Source organism: Meriones unguiculatus, chromosome 5 (assembly GCF_030254825.1).
Source record: "Meriones unguiculatus strain TT.TT164.6M chromosome 5, Bangor_MerUng_6.1, whole genome shotgun sequence".
Classification (NCBI taxonomy): Eukaryota; Metazoa; Chordata; class Mammalia; order Rodentia; family Muridae; genus Meriones; species Meriones unguiculatus.
Genome location: NC_083353.1, coordinates 107,019,078 through 107,043,857, shown reverse-complemented (window position 1 = coordinate 107,043,857; position 24,780 = coordinate 107,019,078). Strand labels below are relative to the sequence as shown.

Sequence of the window (24,780 nt, the reverse complement as noted above, 5' to 3'; positions counted from 1 at the left end):
CAGGAGTTACATGTGGCTACTGAGAACTGAACCCAGGTCCTCTAGAAGAGCAGCCAGTGCTCTTAACTGCTGAGCCATCTCTCCAGCCTCTTGAATAATTTCTTTTAAAAGTTATTTTTAGATCTTATTATTTGATGTCCTTGTTACTTAAGAGTCCTTTCACTATGGACAGCCTCATTAAGTACCAACATGGCTGTATCTGCTCTTGGGGGGAAAAGTACAATTTAGCAAATGAAAGCAGCAAAATCCAAATAGAAGCCTTGATTTTATATTACAGGAAAGATGTTTTTAACTCAAATTAGAAGATAGATAGCAAGAAGGCTATGAATGTTAACAGTTCTCAGAGCCTATGAACTGAACCCAAAGAAATGCCTCTCAACAATATTTAACTAACTTTGTTTTTAAAGATATGAATCAAGATTTTCTTTAAATGTGCTGCTGGGAATCACACCCAGCTTGACATGTTCTAGGTAAGTATTCTATCTCTGAGTTACCTTCCTAGCCCAAGATTCCTTTTTTTTTTTTTTTTTTTTTTAAATTCATGTGAGAAAAGAGTATTTTACAGACAGGTTAAGCAGTTTTATATGCTTGCATCCTTTATCTGCCACATATAGTAAAAGGTGTAAAGTCACCTGGAACTAGAGTTACAGGCCGTTCTGGGCCCTCAGGTATGGGTGCTGGGAACAAACCTCAGATTTTTTTTTTAAAGACAGTGTGTGTTCTTAATTGTCAGCCATGTCTCCATCCCCAAGAGCTGAATCTTTAGGAGCAACTCAGCGGCTGTCAAAGAGTACTTGACATGCAGTAGGTATTTTGTTACTCAAAAAGAAGAGGCCAGGTGGGGTGGCACATGCCTTTAAACCCAGAAGAGGCAGGTGGATTTCTGTGAGCTAGAAGACAGCATGGCCTACCTTGTTTCAAAAATAAACAAATAAAAAAGGAAAAGAGAAGAAGAGAATTTTCACAAAGGTCACTGGGATGGTTTCTAAAGGCTGTCGCAGTTGGGCTTTGAAGGCCACAGTGGCTTTGGATGTATAGAGGCAGAAAGAACCATGTGAGCATTAGAGTAGCCAAGTAATACAGCTGTGTTGAGTTACTGTCACACTATGGTTCTCAAACAGTGAAACAGAAATGAAAGTAGCAGGGCAGTTATGCCTCCATAAGGATATACAAGTTAAGATGAAGCCTCTTCCTTGGGAAATCAGGTGGGGTAGGCCACAGTAGGAGAATATCAAAAACAGTTAAAAAGCATAAATGTTAATAGTTAAATACTTAAATGTTAAAGTTAAGCAGGCAGTTCACTCTCTCTAAGCCTTAATTTCTTTTTTTTCATCTTCACAAATGAAGCCAATAAATGTGTGGGGTGGCACATGCCTGGAATCCCAGGACACAGGAGACTGAGCTAGGAGGGCAGAAAGTTCAAAACCAGCTTAACCTACTGAGAGCTCTGCATGTAAATGGCCATGATTGTTTTGGTGGCTGTGGTAGGAATAGTACTTGTTTTTAATTTTAAATCAACATACAAAGTTACAGGTTTCATGCTGGCATTTTCATACTTATGTTTTCATGCCTGATTTTTCTTCATCTCATTCCCCATAGCTTTCTCCAACTCTTCTTTCCCACTCTTGTTAGTCCCTTTCCTCCTACAAGGTAGCCTCCCTTCTGCTTTCATGTTACATATATCTTGCCCTCTCATTTACCTCCTCCCTTGTGATCTTTTCCTCCCCTCTAATGATCCCTTCTATTTGTATGAATTACGTGTGTGTGTGTGTGTGTGTGTGTGTGTGTGGTGTGTGTGTGTAAATATATGAGAAGAAACACACAGTATTTGTCTTTCTTAGTCTTGCTTATTTCACTGAACATGATGTTTTTTGGCTCCATCCAGCAGTTCTGAAAGTCGTACCATCAGTAGAGTAGAAATACAGTACTAATCCTGTTCTGCCTGATCTCGTTATTGCCACCATGACTGTAGCTGGAAAGATACTAGATTCTGGGAGGAATAGGATAAGAGGTTAAGATTAATAGATATATAAGAGCTTAAGGTATCATTTCAAAGGGGTGGTGAATTCTAAGGTTGGTGATCTCAGAGGTGAGGTGGAATAGTGCCCTGTGTTCACAAGGTCAAAGGTGTCCCATCTGATTAATCTGGAAGGCCCGAAAGAGCTGGACTTGGAAGCACAGTTACATAGAGCATATCTAAGTGTGCATTGGAAATTATATTTCTATTAAGTCAAAGGAAAGACAGGAATCAGTGAAGTGATGAAGTCGCAGTGGGAAGAAGAGGTAAGTGCTAGAGGCTCAGCAGTAAAGCTTAGGAATGACAGACTCGGCTTTGAAGTATGAAGAGGTCATTTCTTAGAATTCTCATTCTACTCTTGTTTAAATTGAACATATGTTTTTATTTATGTAGTAAATACCATTCTGTACTAAAAATCAGTATCTTTCAGTCTATCCATTATTTAAAATATGTGTATCTCATTTTCTTATACCTTGATAAGGTACAGGACTTAAAGACATTTTAATAGGCATCAATAACATCTCACATATGCAAAATCTTGGATAAGTGCTTAAAACTGTAGACCAATATTACACAAAAGCACAGAGAGATTCCATAAATCAGGGTAGGACAGATATGTGTTTGCTGTTTCCTGATAACCCCATCACTTTCTGTGTCTTTACAAAATTCTGACTCTTCCAGCAACTGCAGAAAGGTTTTGTTTTGTTTTGTTTTTCTTTTTTCCCTAGTCATTGTTCAGATGTTGCTTGCTCTTCAGTTTTCTGTTGTTTCCAGCTTCTTTAGAGTTTTGGTTTGTTTGTTGTTGCTGTTTGGGTATTTGCTTTGTTTGTTTTTTACCTAATTCTGGGTCACCAGAAGCTGGTTGCAAGAATAGTGTTTCATGTTGTGTTCTGTGGGGCAGAAGTAGGTGCCAAATATAGACTCTTGTCACTTTTTGTTTGATTTGAATAGCTGCAATCTGTGATGGTGGGGAAGTATGGCAGTGAGTGCCTGGCTTCACAGCAATACAAGCATTTGGCAGCTGCTTGCTCACAACTCAGCTGACCAAGAAGCAAAGACAGACCTGACAGTCATACTCATTTAGGCCTTTCTCAAGGTTCCTGTGGTTAATTCCCTAAGCATTTTTTCAGTACTTTGTAATAAAGCTCTGATCTTTGATCACCTTAAATACTTAAAAAGTCACTTTAGTCTGAAAGTAAATTTTTTTCAGCATTCATACTTTTACTGGTGTTTTTGGTTTTTGGTTTTTTTTGTTTTGTTTTGTTTTTTGTTTTGTGTGTGTGTATGTGTTGAGAATCTAACCTAGGGACTCAGTTACACTAGGCAAATTCACTACTACTAAGCCCAGCATTCTTTATTTTTATTTAGCACATAATTTAAATACTCATGGGTTACTTGGAATAAGCTTATGTTGATGATCATTGTATACTGCTTCTTCCAATAGTTGAGTTGAAAGCTCCTGGGAGCTGGGAAACATTGTCTAGGAATATAAACTGAATAGCCATACCAGAAAACGAGTTATGTTTTGTTTTTGTCTTTGTCTTTGTCTTTTCAAGACAGGGTTTCTCTATGTGGCCTTGGCTGTCTTGGAACACTTTGTAGACCAGGTTAGCCTCCAGCTAACAGAGATCCACCTGCCTCTGCCTCCCTGAGTTCTGGGATCAAAGGCATGCACAAGCATGCCCAGCTAGAAAATGTGTTTGTTTGTCTGTCTGTCTGTCTGTCTGTCTGTCTGGTTTGGATTTGTTTATTGTTGTTTTTGTTTTTTGTTTTGTCCTTGGTTTGTTTTTAGTTTTTGTTGTTGGAAGACAAGGTTTCTCAGGTAGCCCTGGCTGTTCTGGAAATCACTTTGTAGACCATGCTGACCTCAAACTCCAAACCCATTTTTATTTCTTCTTCTATCTTGTGCTGTTTCTCTTTTGACCCCAAGTACAAAGGTCAGGCTTTGTCACTGCTTCTGACTTGAAGTTGTAGTGACGAACCTGCTGTTCTTTGGTGGAGTTTAGCTGTCAGAGTACTAGCATGTCCACTGACACAGAGAAGCCCAGGACTTTGAACTCTCATTCTGATCAACTTCCAGTTTCTACATGGAACTCTCCATGAATCATCTAAGAGAATTGATCTAAGATAGAAGAATAGAGTAGGAAAGGTAGCTGGTACATAATTGAGTCTGTTCTCAATGTGAGACATTTGGCCATGAAGACCAAATAAGGAAGTCTTGGAAATCACAGAGACCTGACTTTGCTTTCCAGAAGTAGGACTGTTGTTGTTGTTGTTGTTTTGTTTTGTTTTGTTTTGTTTTGTTTTAAAAAAGCACTAGTTGAGAGAAAGAAAATAACTACTCATTTTTTTCGTGTGCACATTTGCATGAACCTTCCTGTGTAAGTAGTGTTTAAGATCAAGGGCTCTGAAATTGTAGAATAATTTTCTAAATCCTTCTTTGAACACCTCATCAACACAGCAATGGACCTTTTAGAATGTGAAGGGGAAGTAAAATGTAGGGGAAGATTCTTCAGCTGTTAATATATAGTCCCTTGCTATTGCCCCAATGAATTCAGCTTTGTGGTAGCCATCTTCTGTTGAAAACTGAGGTTAAACTCTGACATTTGAAACTATTTTGCAAAGAGGTATATGGACTATATGTCACTCGGACTGTTTCCCAATATCAAGTAAGATCACTAAAAAGCTGCAGGCCTTAGCTGGTTCCTTTATTGAATATAGGAATGTAGCCACTGAACCCTGATTGTGCAGCAAGCCCTTGGTATACTTTATAAGAAATCATCTGTGAAGGATACCTTTGTACCCCTTATAAAATCATTGTTAAAAAATTTTACACACATCTACATCATACTTCTTGCTTCATTTAAGTTGCCGGTGAGTTCTCTTACACTTTTTTTTTAACAGCTAATGAAAAATTAGAGTGAAAACTGGTGTTGCTAGAAAATAAAAATCCAAAGTGCTCAGTTGTAGTGACCTTAGTTTATAGCAATCTGTAGTTCATTTATCTTTCTTCCTATTCTCCATTATCTTTTGTTCTTGAATCATATTTCTTATTGAGCTTTTAAATGTGTATAAACTTATATTTGTTTTGGAAAAAAAGGAGTCTCTATAGCCCAGGCTAACCTCATGATCTCCAGTGATCTCCCTGCCTCTACCTACCAAGTATTACAGTTACTAGCCTGTGCTACCATAACACTTTAAGATAACTTTGTAAGTTATCTTAAAAGTTTTTTGGAAGTAAAGTATAATGTGAATTAATAAATTGCCAGTCATTATAATAGACTTAACTAATAATATGCAACAGAATTATGTAATAATATGCAAAAGCTGACTCTAGTCCTCAGGATGTCTAGTCCTGAAGTACATGAGTAGAGATGTGCTTTTTAAAACATAGCTTTAGAATTAAGGAATGAGCTGTGAAGGCCAAAACCCCTGGCTTTGAAGAAAGAAATGCAGTCCTAAAGCTTACAAGTTTTCTCTTCTGCCCTGAAGGGTGTGGGGTATACACCAATTGGTTCTAAGCCTTTTAAACACTGGACTATTGTCAGTAGTCACTGAGTTCACACACCCATATGGGTGTTTGTAATTTGTGTTCATTGAAACTATAATTTCTATTCAGTTGTCATTATTGTTTGGTTTTTGGAGGTAGAATCTTGCTATGAAGCCTAAATTGGCCTCAGACTTTGAAATGCTGGGATTAGAGGTATGCGCCACTATGCCTACCTGCAGGACTTACTGGGGTTTTTCTGTTTATTTGTTTTGTGTGTGTGTATGTATGTTTTGTTTTACTTTTGTTGTTTGTTTTTGTTTTTATGGTACTGGAGATGGAATCCAAGGCCTGCCTTGTACATATCATGCTAGGCACACCCTCAGCTCTTATTTGTGTATTTGTAAATATTTTGGACTGAGTAATATATAAACAACAGGAATTTTATTTCCCACAGTTTTGGAGTCCAAGATCAAGGTACCAGCAGATTAATTTTTGTTGGGGGCCTGTTCCCTGTTGGATGGTGCTTTCATGTGTTAAAAGAGACAAGAGAGTTGCAAGAAGTCTTTCATAAGGGCACTAATCCTGTTTTTGAAGATGGTTAAGTATTCACTTGCCTGAAGCTCAATATTAAAACATGGTGTAAGATTTCAAGATGGAAGCCTGATGACCAGCATTTGAGCTGTGGGCACAAAATACCACAGCTGTATGCATAGTGCATACATACACTTGGCTAAGGCAGTGTCAGAATATTGGAGTTGTTGATGTGCGTTTGCTCTGATAGGGATTAAACCCAGGGCCCTGCATATGCCAAACAGGTGTTGAGTCACTGAGCCACACCATGGTTGCTAGCAGTAAAACTGGCATCTAAGCTGTATAGTTTTTCCTTTTTGTAATATAAATATTTTAAGCTGAAATGAAGAGAATTACATAACTAACACCTAATAACAGTGGCCAAGTGCTTTACTGTATTTGCATGAGATAGAGTTTGTTTTTATGTGCTACTCCTCAATCTGTTCCACTTCTTTAGAGGCAGTTTCTATTCTGTATTTAAGAATTTTTTCTCTTTGCCTTTCTGGATGGGAATTGAGCATTTTAGCAAGAGTCTTCCCTCTTCATTAGTTTCTTTAGGTGTACAGATTTTAGTAGGTTTATCCTATATTATATGTCTATATGAGTGAGTATATACTATGTGCATCTTTCTGCTTCTGGTATAGCTCACTCAGGATGATCTTTTCTAGATCCCACCATTTACCTGCAAATTTCATGATTTCCTTATTTTTCATTGCTGAGTAATATTCCATTGTGTAGATATACCACAATTTGTGCATCCATTCCTCCACTTAGGGGCATCTGGGTTGTTTCCAGCTTCTGGCTATTACAAATAAGGCTGCTACAAACATGGTTGAGCAAAAATGTCCTTATTGTGTACTTGAGACTCTTTTGGGTATATGCCTAGGAGTGGACATCAGAAGAAGGAGAAATGATGGAACAAGTCAGGAGCCTGACACAGAGGACCTCTGAAAGGCTCTGCCCTGCAGACAGACTATCAATGCAGATGCTGAGACTTATGGGCAACCTTTGGGCAGATTGCAGAGAATCTTATAAAAGAAGTGGGAAACAGTAAGATCTGGAGAGGACAGGAACTCCACAAGGAGAGCAACAGAACCAAAAATTCTGAGCACAGGGGACTTTCCTGAGACTGATACTCCAACCAAGGACTATGCATGGAGATAACCTAAGACCCCTGCACAGATGTAACCCATGGCAGTTCAGTATCCAAGTGGGTTCCATTGTAATAGGAACAGGGACTGTCTCTGACATGAACTGATTGGCCTGCTCTTTAATTACCTCCCCCTGAGGGGGAAGCAGCATTACCAGGCCACAGAAGAAGACAGTGCAGCCACTCCTGATGAGACCTAATTGACTAGGATCAGAAGGAAGGAAAAGAAGTTCTCCCCTATCAGTGGACTTGGGGAGGGGCATGCATGCAGAGGGTGGAGGAAGGGAGGGATTGGGACGGGAGGAAGGAGGGAACCACAGTGGGGATACAAAGTGAATAAAGTGTAATTAATAAAGAATTTTTTAAAAAAAGATTTTTTTCATCAACACGCACTTATTTATATAATATGGAGAAGCACCAGGAGATTAGTAAAGTACCCCTCTTGGTGTGTCTGGAGGTATTGCTAAGGGATTGAAGAAGGCAGTGTTACACCCTGAATGTGACTGAGGCCTGAATGGAGTAAAAAGGAAGGAGAGCTCAACCACAGGCCTTCCCTTTGCTCAAAAGCTCTGTCCCACCCCAGCATGATGGCTCACATTTCTGACTGTGAGCCAAAGTAAACCTTTCGTTTCTTAAGTTGCTTTTCCTGGATGTTTTGTCACGGCAATGACATGTGTTGTTTAGTAGGGATACATTTTAAGAAATGTGAGCGAGTGTGTCAGCCTGCATGTGACATGAGTGGTTTAGCCTGGTGCTTAGGCTGGGACGTATGATGTGGCTCTTTACCCTCAGGCTGTCTTCCCCTCCAGCTGGTGTCTGAGTTGAAGGCAATTGGAGCACAGTGATATAAACGCACAGAGAAGAATATGATTAAATAGCAGATAAATGGTCTTTTGTTTGATTTAGTGTTGGTTTGTTTGTTTGTTTGTTGTTTAATAGCATACCTGTATTGGACACTTCACGCAGGGTTGACTAGAAGTAGTTCTCCATGAGTCTGGGAATAAAGAGCATTGACTTTGAAGGACTAAATTTCTGTAAGGCCCTGTTCTTTTAGAATGCATGAAATTTTTTCTTCAGTAATAATCTAGCCTTAATAGCTTACTGTGAGTTATTTTACTGTGTAGACTTTTTTTATTCTTTGATAATGACACTTAAAACCCATATACAAGTTGGGTGTGACAGCGCACCAGCTTTAATCCCAGCACTCCGGAGGCAGAGGGTTGTTGTTGCTGCTGCTGCTGCTGCTGTTTTGTTTTTGAGACAAGGTCTGACTATGTAGCCCTGGCTGCTACCACTTACTATGTAGATCAAACTGGCATAGAATTCAGAGATCTTGTCTGCCTTTACCTCCACCTAAGTGCTGGAATTAAAGGTATGCACCACCATGCCCAACATTTTTGTTTTGCACTGTTGATTGTTTTTGCACTGCTGAGGATAGAACTCAGATCCTTAGCCTTGCTAGATAGGTACCACTGAGCCACATCTCTAATCTCTAACAGCTGGCATAAGCAACTATTTCAAAACTAAATAATAATGCCCCAGAACAAGCACATGGGGCAGGAAGTTCATTTGGTTTTATTCTTTTTTTTTTTTTTTTTAATATTTGTTTTTTCAAGACAGGGTTTCTCTATGTAGCCCTGGCTGTCCTGGACTCACTTTATAGACAAGGCTGTCTTTGAACTCACAGAGATCTGCCTGCCTTTGCCTCCCCAAATGCTGGGATTGCAGGTGTGTGGTACCATGCACTGCCATTTTATTGGTTTTATTCCAATGCAGGTAGAGACTGGTTTTTCCTTGTTGGCTGGGGTCTGGCCAGCCAACAAGGAAATTTGGTAGAGAATCAGTCTTGAAATAGGCTAGTTAAAAGTTTAAAAGACTCAATAAAAGGAAATAAAGGAAAGGAGGGAGTAAGCTGCTCCAGACTCTCCAGTTCCTAACTTGCAGGGATAGGCAGAAGTTTTACCAGGTGGGAGAGATGAAAATGTTTACATAACAGCTGGGCTCAGTATCCCATGCCTTTATTCCCTTTAATCCTTGCGCTTGGGAAGGAGTGGTATTCCAGATCTCTATGAGTTAGGAGTATAGTCAGGACTTCTTAGTGAGATTGTGTCTTGGGGTGGGGGTGGGGGCAAGGAGAGGAGAAAAGAGAGAGGTGGGGAGGGTAGATGAGGGGGTAATTTGTATAAAAGTTTTACAGGTGGAGAGATTTGTAGAATGTTGGTCCCTAGTGGACAAGCTACCTTTTATGGAGGAAAGGGTAATTTTTTACAGAATTAGGACTGAATTTACCATCTCTCCAATCCCCAAGCTTTATTTCACAAAACCCAGAATTGGGCCTTACTATGAGTAGGAAGAATGTTAAGAGAAGCTCTGCTTTTGAACTGAAGGAAGAGAAAAGAATTATAATACTCAAAGAAGCACAGAAAGGCCTTGCTTTTCTTTTTTTCTCTTTTCTCTTCTCTTTTATGCTGAGAAACTCACACAATTCTATAGTAACAATAGACTGAAGTCTAACAGGAACCTGAAACTGAGTGTGGAAATCATTCTCTCTGATCAGTGGAAAGGGGGCCTAAGCGGTTGAAATGAACCCTGTTTGCTTCCTTCACTCAGCTGCTTGCCTCCAAACACAGTCACTGTCTAGAAATTAGATGGTAAAGAGAAGAGTACATGAGTTCCCAACCTTTCCACTAGATACCTGTAGTTTCCCCAGAAAGTACTGAAGATTAGATTAGCAGGAGGCGTGGGAAGTAAATTCCTTAAATTGTTTCCAGTAACCATTCAGCCTGCCTATGTGTCCATATGCTGTGCATACACAAGCAGGCTTTGAGAAGCAAAATGTGGCTTAGACCATGGGTAGGTCTGCCTGGTGATAAGGGATTAATGCACATGGGAAGCAGATGTGCTTAGCAATTGCAAAGACTTTGATATTTAGCTCCTTTTGGAACACAGTCTGCAGAAGCCTGGTTATAAAGTCTAAAGTGAGGACAAGTAGGCTGGTTCTACTGAGATAACAGTATTATTCTCTATATGCACTTAGTATTACCTAGATTTTTACAACAGTAATCGCAGTATCTGGAATACGATAAAAAATGAGGGGACATATGAAAAAGTAATTAAATCATTGGTTCACAGGGAGAGGGGAAAAGACCAAAATAACATTGACATTAGTGACATTAATGTTACCCAGAGCAACTTAGAAACATCAAATGTCTTAACAGCACCAGAGCTGCAGAACTAGGAAGGGAAGCTGGCAGCACTGAAAAGGTCAATCAATCCACAGTTAGAAACAACACTCCTCTCTTAGTGATTCATAGAACCCAGTAGGCAGGAAGTAAGCAAAGATCCATAAGAGCTGTGCATCTGCTCTGAACTAGATTCTAGAATGTGTGAAACAACAGAATATATACTACTATGAATGTCTGTAAAACATGCATCAAGATGGGCCCTGTCATGGATCATAAAATTAGAAGTTTAAAAAGTGGTATAAAATCTGTTTTTCAACTAAAACACATTAGGGAATAATTTGACCTTAGAATTATAGTATTTCATGTCAAAATTTGGTAGAGAATCAGACATGGTAATGAATCCCTTCAGTCCCTGCATTTGGGAGGCAGAGGCAGGTGAATTGCTGTGAGCTCAAGGCCAGCCTGATTTTAGTGAATCCCAGGATAACCAGGTTATATGATGAGACCCTATCTTTAAAAAAAAAAAAAAAAAGGAAGGAAGAAGTATATGCAGGGCTATGTGACTCACCAAAGGTGAAGTAAATATGTTTTTGGTTTTGTTTTTGTTTTTTTGAGTCTCATGTGTATCAGGCTGACCTGAAATTCCATATAGCTAAGGATGACCTTGAACTTCTGATCCCCTTGCTGCCTCCAGTGCTAGGATTAGAGGACTACACATCATGCCTATTTATACTGTACTGGGACTGAACCCAGAGTCATATGAATTCTCAGTGATCTACCAGCTAAACTATACTCTCAGCTGCATACTTATATACATTTATGGTGAACTAAAAAGAAATAATACATGAAGTTGGGGCAAATGTGAAAAATGAACTTATTAGTCACACCTTCAGTGCTAGTATCTATCCATTACCAAAGATATTATTTTCAGAATGTACCACCTGCTCTATATTAAAATGACAGAGGTTTGGAGCTCCTCAGCTAGGTCACAGGATCCAGAAGCAAGAGGTTCCCAACCTCCTGTCAAATCAGAACTAGTATGTTTGTGATATCAGTCGAGTAAACCAATGGGTTCTTCAGATTCCCCACTTCCTATTCAAAGAAAAACTTTCATATCTTTTAATACTATGAGCTGCCTTTGATTGGTGTTGAAGGTGTTTTTTATGTCATTGCTTAACTGAACTGGAGATGATCTCATGTGACAGCGTGGAGCTCTTGTTTTGGAGTTGCCATTATTTTCTAGAACAGCCATTCTGTATAGCTGCCAACATGCCCTGGGTACTCTTGCTTCATATTGCAGTGATACTGCTTTGTCAGGGTAGAATTCAGCCTCACAGGGCTAGAGTCAGTCTGCTGACCTCATGCCACAGTACAGCATGTTCAAACCTGGGAGAAACCCAGGGGTTACTCGGCGTATTTCTCCTCCTCCTCCCTCACCAGCATGGAACCGTCACTCTCCTCGGAAACCGTATGTTGTATATGTGTGTGTATCTGTCTCTTTTTATAAATCTTTTCCTCATTCCTTTAGTTCTACAGCTTTAAGTGTGGGGCTGTTTTCGCAGACACAGGAAACTAACGGAGCTGCTGGAAGTTTTCAGCAGCAGAGCTCAGCCAGGGCATGTGCTATTTTAAGACAGTGAGGTTGAGATAATAGAGACTCCTGTTATGTTTCCTAGCTGTTTGTTTCACTCATAGCTATTTGGGCAGAATGCAGAGGAGTTTGTGTGGCTCTGTAAGGCATGCTCAGCTCATACTAGAGTGTCCCAACACTTGGGTATGGGACCTGTTTCCATGCAGAATAGATATTTTTCTGGGTGTTTTAGGGTAAAATTTTACCGGAAAATAAGCGTTTCCTTCCGTGAACAAAAGAGTTTCATTTGTCTTGGCAGAATGGGAAAGGCCTGGGTTAAATCTGAAGATGCCAGGCATGCATAACAAATAGGAATTTGAGCTAAAGCCAGTTTGAAATATTTCTCACATTCTTTTAATAAAAGTATTCTTATAATTGAGCTACTTGTTTTTAGGGCTTTTCTTGTGACACGATGGTTTCCTGAATTATGAGCAGTATGTACATCTCAGTGTTAATTTTCATCTTTAGATCAACAGCGCAGAACTGTGTAATGAACTAAACAGGAAGATGATCTAGCTTTATGCAACATTCCCTATGTTCACATTTCATCTTTAGTTCTGAGTAGAAAACTGAACCATTAGATTGAGTTCACTGTGGGTTGATTTCATAAACAATACATAGATACTTTCTAGGAGATAATTTTTTAAAAAAGCAAAGCTAATTCTTTAGAGAGTTTTTCTCCAGATTCTAAAATTAATACTGTTTGCTGGTAAGCAGTTGGACTAAAGCTTCAAACAGATTTTTCACTCTGCAGTTTGATATTTTAAATGCCGGCTTTATTAGCAGATTTGTGCTTCTGATTTGTACCCTCCTTTTCTGTTTGTTCTGAATCTTAAAACCTGGCACATCTTGTGTTTATTCTGAAGTTCTAAAAGGTCAGTTTATTTATCAATGTTTTATTAAGAATGCTAGCACATGAGGGGGAGAGATAGCACAATAGGTAAGAGTGCCCACTGCTCTTGAAGAGGACCCAAGTTTGGTTCCCAGCACTCACAACAAGTGAATTTCAACTGCCTGTAACTCCAGAGCGGGGGGATCTGTCACCTTGGCCACCATGGAAACCTGAATTCACATTTACAAACATGCATAATTAAAAACTATACATTTGTGAGGGGAGAAATAGAATGGTAGTGCAGGCTGTGTAGGCTGGTGTGAAGAAAAGTCTTCCTGGAAGAGTCCTAAGAGATAGAGCTAGCTGTCTCTTATAGACAGGGTTATGTCTTGTGTGCCATCAGCGCCAGTGTGGGACAGAAACACAAGAAAGAACTGAAGCACTTCAGTTGCCTTTACCTAGTACTTACATCAACTCGTAATAGGAGAGATATTTCTAGAGCTGGAGTGACCTAACAGGGTTTAGCCCAGCTGTAGACACTTACATAGCATGCAGAAGCTATGTAAGTTCAGTCCTCAGTACCCCTGCATGCGCCGCACCACACACACACACACACACACACACACAATAATTTTCTCAACTACAGTGTACCTGAGTGAATTTCTTTTTTAAAAACGATATCCTTACTTCACTATCATGTCTTTTTCTCAAACTAATAATCTGCTCACTGATGTGTTCTCATTGAAGCAGTGAGGTACCTGCTTCAAGCATCTCAGATTCCTAACAGGACTAGATACATCAAGAGTTGGTAAACTGGGACCATTTGTGAGATCTGAACATCTTTTTACACTACAGAATTAACATTTTGAAAGAAAACTTAACAAAAGGAAAATATAGCTGATTACAGGAAACCAGTGTAGAATTTGAAAAGAGGGGAACTCCAGAAGTCACTGTATTTATTGAACTCATCTTCATTTTAAGTATTTTAAACTTTTATAATGGCTCCTTGGTCCATTTTAAAGATTTTTGCCCTTTTCCTTTCTCAGTAACCTTGTAAAGGCTACACCTGTATCTATTTATGTTAAGGCTACATGTGTAATACAGACATTCTAGACAATTCCTTGACACTTGTATATGAGACTGTCTGCAGACACTCAAGTATTTATCATGGCAACTTAGAACAAGCTTGGCCACACACAGTTGCTGTACTAAGTATACCTTGAAGTTTAAAGTACAATGTACTTTCTTGTTGTTGTTGTTTTAAGACAGGGTTTCTCTGTGTGATCTTGGCTGTCCTGGACTCACTTTGTAGACCAGGCTGGCCCCAAACTCGAAGTGATTGCCTGCACTCCCTGAGTGCTAAAATTAAAGGCTTGCGCCACTACACCCAGCTATACTGTACTTTAAACCTGTTTTATATACATCAGGCTGTTGCTTTATTAAGTGGTTAGCTTTGTTATAATAAAATTTCTTCACATTCAAACCTCTAGCACATGGGGCTAGAGGTTACCTTCAGGTGCTGTTCCGTAGGATCTGTCTACCTTGTCTCTTTATGACAATGTCTCTCCATGAACCTGGAATTCACCATGTAAGATAGGCCGGCTAACCAGCAAGCTCCAGGGTTTGGCTTGCCCTTGCCCTCCCTAGCACTAGAATATTATATGTTTGCCCCACACCTTGCCTTTTTTTAAAATGTGTGTGCTAGGGATCCAACTCAGAAACTTGCAAGGTAAACAAGATTTGACTGACTGAGCCTTCTCTCCTGCCCCTTAACTTTCATTATTAAAATGTAGAACCAGCTCATAAGATTAGAGAAATAAAAGAGGACCAAACTCTTAACACCTTTTTCCTTTCTGCCCAGAAGAGGGTATTACATCCCTTGGTACTCTGCAAGAGCAGCCAGTGTTAACCATTGTCAACCAGAGTTGAGCTATCTCTCCAGCTCCCAGGGATGGTTCTTAATGAAACTGCCCAATACCTATTTATCTTATAATTGTCCCTTGTGGTAAATCATTTTGTGTTACTTGTTTTCTTGTTATTCTCCATTGAATTAATTATATTCCAGATCACCTCTGAGTTTGAGGGCCAAATGAATGTAGGACTTAAAACTGAGAATAGCTTTTGACATTTGTAATGAGCAAATCTAAAGATTTATGCTGAACTAGTGTGAGGTGTGAAAACAAGATTAGAATACGACAAACATATCTTCTCACTGGCTGTGAGGTCAAGGTTCAGACTGAGCAGGACCATTTCTACTTTGGAGGCCAGGGCTATAGGCTGTGCAGAGTCTCAGTTGTCTCTCAAGTGAGAAGTAACATTGGTGAGAAGGTGAGGCTCAGGAGGCCTGGCTTGTGGAGCCGACCTGCTGTAACTAAATAGTAACAGGAGATCAATTAGTGTACCAGCATTTTTATTTCTTATTGTGAAATAAGGCTCTTTCACTAGAAGAGTCCTAAGGATCTTACAGTTCAGGGTGCTTAGATGAGTACATGTACATGCACACAAATGGATAGACTTGTATACATTGGCTTTTATTTATTTAATCACTTTACAGCCTGACCCCAGTCCTCTTCCTTCTCTCCCCTCATTCCTCCCTCTTCTCAAAGAAAGGGAGGCCCCCAAGGAATACCAACCTATTCTGGCACCTCAAGTCAAAGCAGGACTAAACTTAGGCTCTGACAAGGCAGCTCAGATAGGGGAAAGGGATCTAGAGTCAGGCAACAGAGTCAGAGACAGCCCTTACTCCCATTGTTAGGGAACCCACATGTTGACCAAGCTGTACATCTGCTACATATGTGCAGAGGCCCTAGGTCCAACCATGTGAGCTCTTTGGTTGGTGGTTCAATCTCTGTAAGCCCCCATGGGCCCAGGTCAGTTTACTCTGTAGGTCTTCTTATGGTGATCCCTCCAGCTCTCTCTATCCTTCTTCCCACTCTTCCACAAAACTCCCCAAGCTGAGGTCTATTGTTTGGCTGTGGGTCTCTGCATCTGTTTTTATCAACTGCTAGATGAAGCCTCTCAGAAGACAGTTACTCTAGGCTCCTGTCTACAAGCACAACAAAGTATCATTAATAGTGACAGGGGTTGGCTCTCTCTCATGGGTGGGTCTCAAGTTGGGCCATTGGTTTTTCATTCCTTCAATTTCTCTCTGCTCCATCTTAATCCCTACACTTCTTGTAGGCAAGACAAGTTTTGGGTTGAAGGTTTTATTTGGATGGAAGGGTTGGTGTCCTCCCTCCACTGGAAGTCCCACTTCAGGCTCCTTAATTCCTGCAGCTGTGAGTCTCAGCTAGAGTCACATAGACTCCTAGCAGCCTCCCCTGTCCCAGAAATGCCCCCCCACAATGATTTGCATTCTCTTTCCCAGTCACTCCCCTTGCTCTCTGTACACCTGATCTCTACCCCAGTTATCCCCTCCACCCCTTCGCCAACATTTAAATAAAGTAATATGAGGGCCAGCAAGATGGCTCAGCAGACAAGAGCACTTGGTGCACATGAGCACCACACACACTCATAAGGTAAGATGGCTTAATGGTTAAAGGCAATTGCCACCAAGCCTAATGTCCTAAGTATTAATTAGTTCCCAAGGCCCACGTGGTGGAAGGAGAGAACTGACTTCTGAAGGAGGTCTGAGGCTTTCTATACACATACAAAATAAATGACTTTAATAAAACTTGTTTGTTTGTTTGTTTGTCTTTTCAAGACAGGGTTGCTCTGTGTAGCCGTGGCTGTCCTGGACATGTTTTGTAGACCAGGCTGACCTCAAACTCACAGAGATTCCCCTGCCTCTACCTTTCTAAATGCTGGGATTAAAGGCGTGTGCACCATACCTGACTTAATAAAACTTTTACATAAAAGTAATACATTTTCCTATGGCTCTCAGAAATAAATATTTAATCCACATATTCTGTTGTCGAGCCAGGGTCTTTACATAACCCTGGCTGTCTTGGAACTCAGTGTATGAGGTTGACCTCAAACTCAGAGATCAAGCTGCTTTGGCCTCCTGGGTTGCTGGGATTAAACACATGTGCCACCATGCCCAGCCCTATACTCATTTTGAAATATCTTTTTAGCTAGTCTGAAGTGGTCAGTGCCAATATTCTTTTTGGAAATCTTAAAACTCTGTCACTAAGAAAAAACTATGTTGTCCTCCTTTCTGAACTAATTGATTCTAGCAGTAAAAGAAAATGCCCTATTTAGATGCTCATATGACCATTTTCAGCTCCTTGCTTTGTAGTTTTTCTGCTTTGCTGCCCACTGGCTGGTATTAGCTTTTACATAATTGAGAGCCGCTGAAGTCAAACAAAAACCTCCTTCTCCCTGAATTCCAGTGGGAAGTTAATACAGTTTTGAACTTTGAGCTGTCTAGTATGGTGGCGGGGGGCGGGGAGGGAGACAAAAGATTTTTTAGGGCTACAGATTGTCAGCTGACTGGTACCTAAGGCCTTCCCTACAAATCCCTTCTTTGTCATCTATGACTGTTTCATTTCCTCTTACCCCAATACTCCCTTTGATTCAACTGTGTAGCTATGGCTGTTCTGGAACTTTGTTTAGACTAGGCTGGCCTTGAACTCACAGAAATTCATCTGCCTTTGCTTCCTGAGTGCTGGGATTAAAGGTGTGTACCACCACACCCTGGTATAGGCCTGTAATCCAACTGTAGAACTGGGGCAGGATGGAAGCCAGCCTGAACTACACAATGAGATCTTGCCTCTCAAAAACAAGAAGTTAACAAAGTCAGTGTGGGCTCCTGGTTGAAATATAAACAGTACCTGAATGGTGGCACACACCTTTAATCTCAGCACATCTGAGGCTAAGGTAGATCTCTGATTTGAAGGCCAGCCTGGTGTACAGAACAAGTTTCAAGATAGCCAGGGTAATACAGAAAAACCCTGTCTCAAAAGCAAAAAAAAAAAAAAAGGAAGGAAAGAAATAGTACCTGGAGTACCTGGTTGTTAAATCAAACTGGTACTAGAACGTAACATAAGCACATAAAGGAGTGCCTTTCCAAAGAACATTTTCTCTCAAGGCCTGATGTTTTCCTTTGGGTTTTGGTTTTTATTTGTTTGATTTTTTTGTTTTTTGTTTGCTTGTTTGTTGCTAGAGCTTAAAACCAGAACCATGCTTTTGCCCCTGAGTGAACTACAAACTGCTACCTGTGATAATCTATTTAGATACCTATAGTGATCAAATTAAAGTAATTGGCATTTCTAACTCCTTTTGTTGTCATCTCTTGTTTGCACCTTTAAAGTCCTTCCTTCTTTTTTTTTAAAATGCCTGGTTGTAGTGAATTATGATTACCCTAATGTACTATAGGGCATTAGGACTGTTATTCAGTACTTTAATCATTCAGACCATGACAAAACCAGAAAAGTAGTAAGACTATTTGTTGTATACTTGTAATTCTGGCACTTAGAAGGTGGAGGCAGGAGTTTATGATTATCTTCTACACATGGTGAGTACTAAGCCAGCTTGGCCTATGTGAGCTCTTTTCTTGCCTCAACAAACAGGAAAAAAAAATGAGAAAGTCTTTCTGGTTTTCTGGGGAAATCACACAGAAAAAAAATGAGTAATGTCTCTTACTGCAGGTGAAGATATAGATCAGCAAGCCAAGGACTCAAGTCCACCAAAAGTATTCATTAACAAATATGGGGACAGTGTCTACAGCGCCTTTTCAGCAGTGTATTTCCAAAGCAAATACAGTTGTTGTCTAAACATTTTCCTTCTTTCAAATTCTAGAAAAGCAGCCACTATACTTGGGAAAAGAATAACAGACATTCTCCACCCCCCTCATTAACAAAAGGACTTAATACTTTGTAATTCTGTCACTTTGTTCCCAGTGTTATTCCAGGCACCTAAATCAATTATAAACTCTATTATTAAAATTTTAAAAAGGACTGGTAAAGGGGGTGGATAGGAACCATCTTTAAGGGTCTTAGAAATAGTGACTGGCATGGCCATAAAAGATTTGTTAGCATTGCCGTTTAGTGTGTGTGTGTTATCTATTTGTTTGGAAGTTTCTGAGATGATGTCTAACTGTCGACTGCTGTCTACCTTGGAATTCCCTGTGTAGACCAGATTGGTCTTAAACTTGTAAAATCCTACTGCCTCAGTCTCACAAATGCTGTGATCAGAAGACTATACTACCAGACCAGAGAGATGGCTTAGTGGTTAAGAGCACCTGACTGTTCTTCCAGAGGTCCTGAGTTCAAGTCCCAGCAACCATGTTGTGACACACAACCATCTATGATAGGATTAATTGCCTTTCTGGTGTGCATGAAGACAAAGTACTTATATACATAAATAGATATATCTTTTTTTAAAAATAGGCTGCACTAGATTTTGTTCTGTGTTTTGAGACATCCTAGCTGGCCTTGACCTCTGCAATCCCAGCTATTTCAGTCCAACACCTTGGCATTCGTTTTATTGAACACACACTATAATGAGAGTAATATTCTCTTTTTTTGGTAAGTCTACATTTAGAAAGTTCAGATGAGTTTTTCTGTACATCAGAGAATAAACCCAAGTGAAATAAGAATACATGCAACTCAGGCTTGATTTACTGAGTTGTACCCAAGTACATAAATGTGTGTATGGTACTTTTTTAGTACTTGGGCTAAAACTCCATGTCTCACCCATGTTAAGTACACACCCTATCACTGAATTCTCCTAGACTGCGGGTTTGAATTCTTTAAATGTCTTTTAACTATAAGATGGACTTTTTCTTTGTCTACCATGTTTGAAGTATTAAATATTTATTACTTTATTGTATTGGAACTTTAAAGCATATTTATGTGCTTTTTTAACTTAGAAAACCTTTAAAATTAGAACTTTAAGACACTACGTAGGGACTTCAGGCTGTAGAATACAAGAATTCCTGTTTGGGAGATGGGGAGAAACAGAGACATTGGAATCTAACTTACCAGTACCCTCAAAGACAGGAAGACATTTCATGCTAATATAGTAAAAGGCCATGGCCTTTCTAAATTGCAAGCAGATCTGTGGCCATGGTTCTAACGGCTTCTCAGCCATTGTCCCAAAACACAAAATCATTAAGACCTCACTAGTCCCCATCTGGAAGAGCTCCTTTTCTTCCACAGTCTGAACTACTCAACATAAATAAGAGGCCAAAAAGAAAAGCCTAACAGACTGCATTGCCTTCTGGTTTCTTACCGCACAGAGAAAATAGATACCTTGCAGTCTTTTCCAGAGACTACCATATAGTTAAACAGTAAAACCAAACTTTTTCAGAGCTATCATCAGGGAAGATTTACTAATAACCAATACATAAACCAGAAACAAAACCAGAATCAGCCAAAGAACAATATTAAGAGAACCAAGAAGTTGTATGGCCAGACTGTAATAGCCCACAAGCTCCATTCTGTCAGTTTAATTCATCAATATCTTGAAATAACCCTTTGACAAATAAGTTTGTCAAAGGACTTTATTTCTTGTTGGAACTGAATCTCAGACAGCAGCAGATACTGACCTCAAACTCTCTATGTAACTCAGGCTAGTCTTGAGCTCCTGATCCTCCTGCTTCTACCTTTGGAATATTGAAAATATAAGCATGCCAATCATAGTTGGATAGTGCCCCTTTTTCATTCCTGTTTGTTGTTTTGGGTTTTTTTTTGGGGGGGGGGGGGTGTTTTTGTTTTAAAAACCTGGAAAATGATCCCAGGGCCTGGTCCTCGCCAGGTACCTCTACCAGCTAAGCCCTATCTCCAGCCTTTTTAAAAAATTCTTTAAGATGGCATCTCATGGCTACAGAAGCTGGCTTTGAACTCCTGGCTCTCCTGCTTCCCTATCTTGATATTACAAACATACTTCATGCCTGTTTCTCAAGTATACTTTTTTTTAATAATTTTTTTATTTTTTTTATGTTGCTTTGCCTGCATGTGTATCTGTGTCAGATCTTCTGGAACTGGATATACACACAGTTGTGAGCTGCCATGTGGGTGCTGGGAATTAAACCTGGGTCCTCTGGAAGAGCAGCCAGTCCTCTTAACTAATAAGTCATCTCTCTAACCCCTCAAGTATACTTTTAAAAAAAAAGTATGCATAAATGTACAGTGAACATTTCTCCTCCTCACACAAAAGGCCTACTTTAGTCCCAGGCAACTCTTTAGGGATGTTGTCCATATGGTGGAGGCTTATACAACCAAGGCACTTTGTCTCACATGCTTCAGTGGTCACAGTGGTAAAATGAGAAGCTATGACAGCCTCTTAAAAATGCTTTGACAAGATGACATACACACTGCCTTTCTTTTACAATCCATTGGTCACAACTGATCAAAAGATTACAAGAGAAATATTATCTTGCACATGTGTCCCAGAATGGGAGGAGCACTGGAAATACCAGAAGTTTTCCTGCAAGTTGTAGAATTGTAACAATAACTTTATAAAATTTTCAATCCAGAACCTGCCTGGAGGAGAGGACATGGTCCCCAGCATTCAGCTGTATAATTAGGAAGAAGGTTCTTCCCTAATAGGCTTTATTCTAGGTTAAACATAATTGAATAGTTAAGTAATTTTTTAAAATGTTATCTTAAGTTAATTTAGTATACAAATATATGATATTACTTAAGAAAAGAAAGAAAAGTGTTTATTCTCAAAATAAAAATTGAATTCACAGCTGAATGTGATGGTTGCACATCTTTAATTCCAGCACCCAGGAGGCAGATACAGCTGGATGTTTGTGAGTTTGAGGCCAGCCTGGTCTACAAAGTGAGTTCCAGGACAGTCAGGGCTGTTAGAGAAATCCTGTCTCAAAAACAAAGAAGGAAGGGACAGAGGGAGAGAGAGAGGGAAAGGGAAATTGGAATCTCAAGAGCTACTGTTTTTGAGTAACAGAAAATACTTGCATTTATAAAAGAAACTGAAGGACTAAATTCACAGTGGTAGGGCTAGAGGAGATGGCTAAGTGGGTAAGAGTGCTTGTTTCAAAAGTGTGAGGACCTGAATTGTGGTATTAGCACCCACATAAAAGGTCAGGAATGGGGCTGGAGAGATGGCTCAGAGGTTAAGAACACTGGTTGCTCTTCCAAAGGTCCTGAGTTCAATTCCCAGCAACCACATGGTGGCTTACAACCATCTATAGTGAGATCTGGTGTCCTCTTCTGGTGTGTATGGCAGAACACTGTATAAACAATAAATAAATCTTTTAAAAAAAAAAAAAAAGAATGTACATACCAAAGTCTTGGGGAAAAAAAAAAAAAAGGTCAGGAATGGCTGCAGCTGTCTGTAATACCTGGGAGCTTTGGTGTAGAGACAAGTGAACTTCTGGGACTTGCAGGTCATCTTTAAAAGAGGGTGGGAGGCAAGTTTCGGGTTCAGTAAAAGGCCCTTTTACTGAATAAAGAGAATGATAAAAGACAACACAGGAAATCAGTGGTTTCCTTTCTATAAAGTGAGACTGTAGATAAAGCAGAGGAGGACCTGGAATCCAACCTGACCTGCAGAGTCAGATCCCAACTCAAGAAAACAACAAAAAGATGTTGGATTCTCTGGTGCAGTAGAACAGTAGGTGCCTGAGCAGACCCAGGCCTGAGCATGGTTTTCATCCACTACTGGATCTCAAAGTTACAATATATCCAAGAAGTGGTTTCTCCTGCCTGTAGTATGAGATTTTAGGTCTCTATTTCTTTCTTCTTCTTCTTCTTCTTTTTTTTTTTTAAGCTACTTTATTTCATCCAACACAGCAAAGTTCCACTAACACAAAGCCTGTGCCCAGCAGCAGGCTTGAAGAACCAAGAACAGCAAGACTCCTAAACAATATTCCTGTTCCAAACCAACTCTGGTACCCGTTGCCTATTTCTTACTCACTGTTTTTATTCCTACTCAGTTGTCGCTTAACATAGTTTTCCAAAGAGTGTGGAAAATAGAGAAGAAACATTGGGAAAGTAGAACTGCCTCCTGGTGCTTGGCGGAAACCTGGTTAGGTTGCCTTTCCTTTGTATTTATTGGACCAACCTACCTCAAAGTGTTCTTTTATTGAGAATTCTTTTTACTTTGTCAGCTGTCCTCAGCCACACAAAATTTAAATGAGGAGACCATGTAAATATGAAAATAATGTCCTGTAGCTTTAAATCCAACCAGTTGGAAGCCTTTGTCTTTTATAAAAAGATGCTCACAGCTGGAGCAGAGGCAGATACTGTCTGTGATCTTTGCTCTCACAGTCAAACTGTTCATTTGCATTTAACAGCCCTAGCAAACTGCACAATCACACGCCCCTGCAAGCACACGCAAGCGCACGCACTCACGCGCACGCACACCCACACCCACACACACACACACAGCTTGTTAGGCTGAAGCTTTCTCTTTATTCAGCACAGTCCTCCCAGACGCCCAAATGTAAGGCTTCTGAGTTGATGCAGAACTGAAGTGTGAGTAGACCGAGGTGGACACTGCACTGCGGAGCATCAGCTATGCAGGATGTTTAGGTGGTACAGCTCTGCCTGCCTGTTGTTTGCAAGCCGCTTCTCTAAGACTGAAGGTGAGGAGCCCAAGGATCGCCTAGAAGCTTCACTGCCCAGCCTTTTGGTGGAGGATACAGCCCCAGAGGTAGCTGGCCTCATTACAGTGTGCAGAGTGACAGAGTCTGCCGCTGCTCCTCTGCAATTTGGAAGCCGGAACAAATGGAAAAATCTTATGGGCAAGAGAGGTTGTGATTTGTTTTCCAAGCTTGCTCTGGTGTTCACAAATGAAGGATGGGCTTTGTGGCAAGCAAAATCAGCAGACTGCCTGACGACAGGGCTTTTTGGTAAGATAAATGTGTTATAATGAGGGGTTTATCTTGTCTTTTTTATTTTTCTGTATCAGCTACATAGAATTGTATCTTAGCAGTATCCATTCTGCAGAATCATGTTTGGTGGAAAAGGGTGAGCAAGAGAACCAGAAAAGATATTTTGCTGCTTATTCAAGTTGTGACCTTCAGATATAATCATCAGGTTTTCTCAGATACCTGTGAGCAGTTAGAAATGAGGCATTTCTAGAACGTGGGGTGCTCACTCACAATTAGGTCTTTTTATTATTTTTTAAAAATGTGTTTGGATAATTGTAATTACCTTTTTTTTTTTCCTAAGATTTTCCAAAAGCCTGCAGTGGAAAAGGAAAATAAATAAATAAAGCCTTAATCCTGTTACCGGGCCATTGCTCCTGGAGCAGTAGTAGGCTGACAACATGAGTGTAGATGTGAAGGAAGGCAAGATGAGTACTCTGCTATTTCCGTGATGTGTGTTGGTGGAGGTCTGTCTCTGGCTCATTGTCATTGCTGTTTAGTATCCAGCAGTGGTCTGAGCTGCATCTCTTTGCCCTCTATTATAGCTAAATTGATTTCCTTTTATATTTGCTTTTTCTTTGCCAGACCCAATTCTGTCATGGAACCTTTTTCTGTTACTGTTAATACATAGTATACATTAGTAGAAAAAAGACAGATGTAGAAATTAGCCTTAGAGCACAAAACCGGGGCCTTATCCAGCCCCAGCACTGCAGGAGAAAGACAAAACAATCCTGAAGTATTTTTGGTCCCTGAAACAAAATAATGGATGTTTTCTCTTTAAAACATAGGTTTTGATTTTAGTTAAGCATCTTAATTTTGAAATCTTAAAATGGATGTTTTAGTTTTATTTCAAGTTAAAGAAATGGATCTTCAGAAAGAGTTCTAGGACAGCCAGGAACAAATAAATGGAGAGACCCTGTCTCAATAAAAAGGAGAGGGGAGAGAGAGAGAGAGAGAGAGATATTATATTAGGTTCATGAAGTTCTGCCAGAATAGCCTGGCTTTAATCCATTCTGAGTTGGATCCTATCATATTTTCTAAAGATAAAGGCTTCCTTTTTTTCCACTGTAACTTGGCCATGTGTTCTTGGGAGGACTGTGACCTCCCAAGCTCAGATCTTGTCCTT

At 40.0% G+C, this 24,780-nt stretch overlaps 1 protein-coding gene across 5 annotated transcripts in view; it reads left to right on the top strand.

Annotated features, from left to right (window-relative positions):
- Tmcc1 (transmembrane and coiled-coil domain family 1) overlaps positions 1–24,780 on the top strand; it is a 169,501-nt gene that overhangs the window by 110,440 nt on the left and 34,281 nt on the right. The window contains exon 1 of one of the 5 annotated variants that reach the window (XM_060383991.1): positions 11,716–11,895. The exons of 3 other annotated variants lie outside the window; for them this stretch is intronic. In XM_060383991.1, the coding sequence (XP_060239974.1) occupies positions 11,854–11,895 (42 nt within the window). In that variant the 5' untranslated portion in view covers positions 11,716–11,853. Of the gene's footprint in view, positions 1–11,715; positions 11,896–24,780 lie in introns of those variants that run through there. One more of the 5 variants, XM_021641012.2, reaches the window with a different exon arrangement.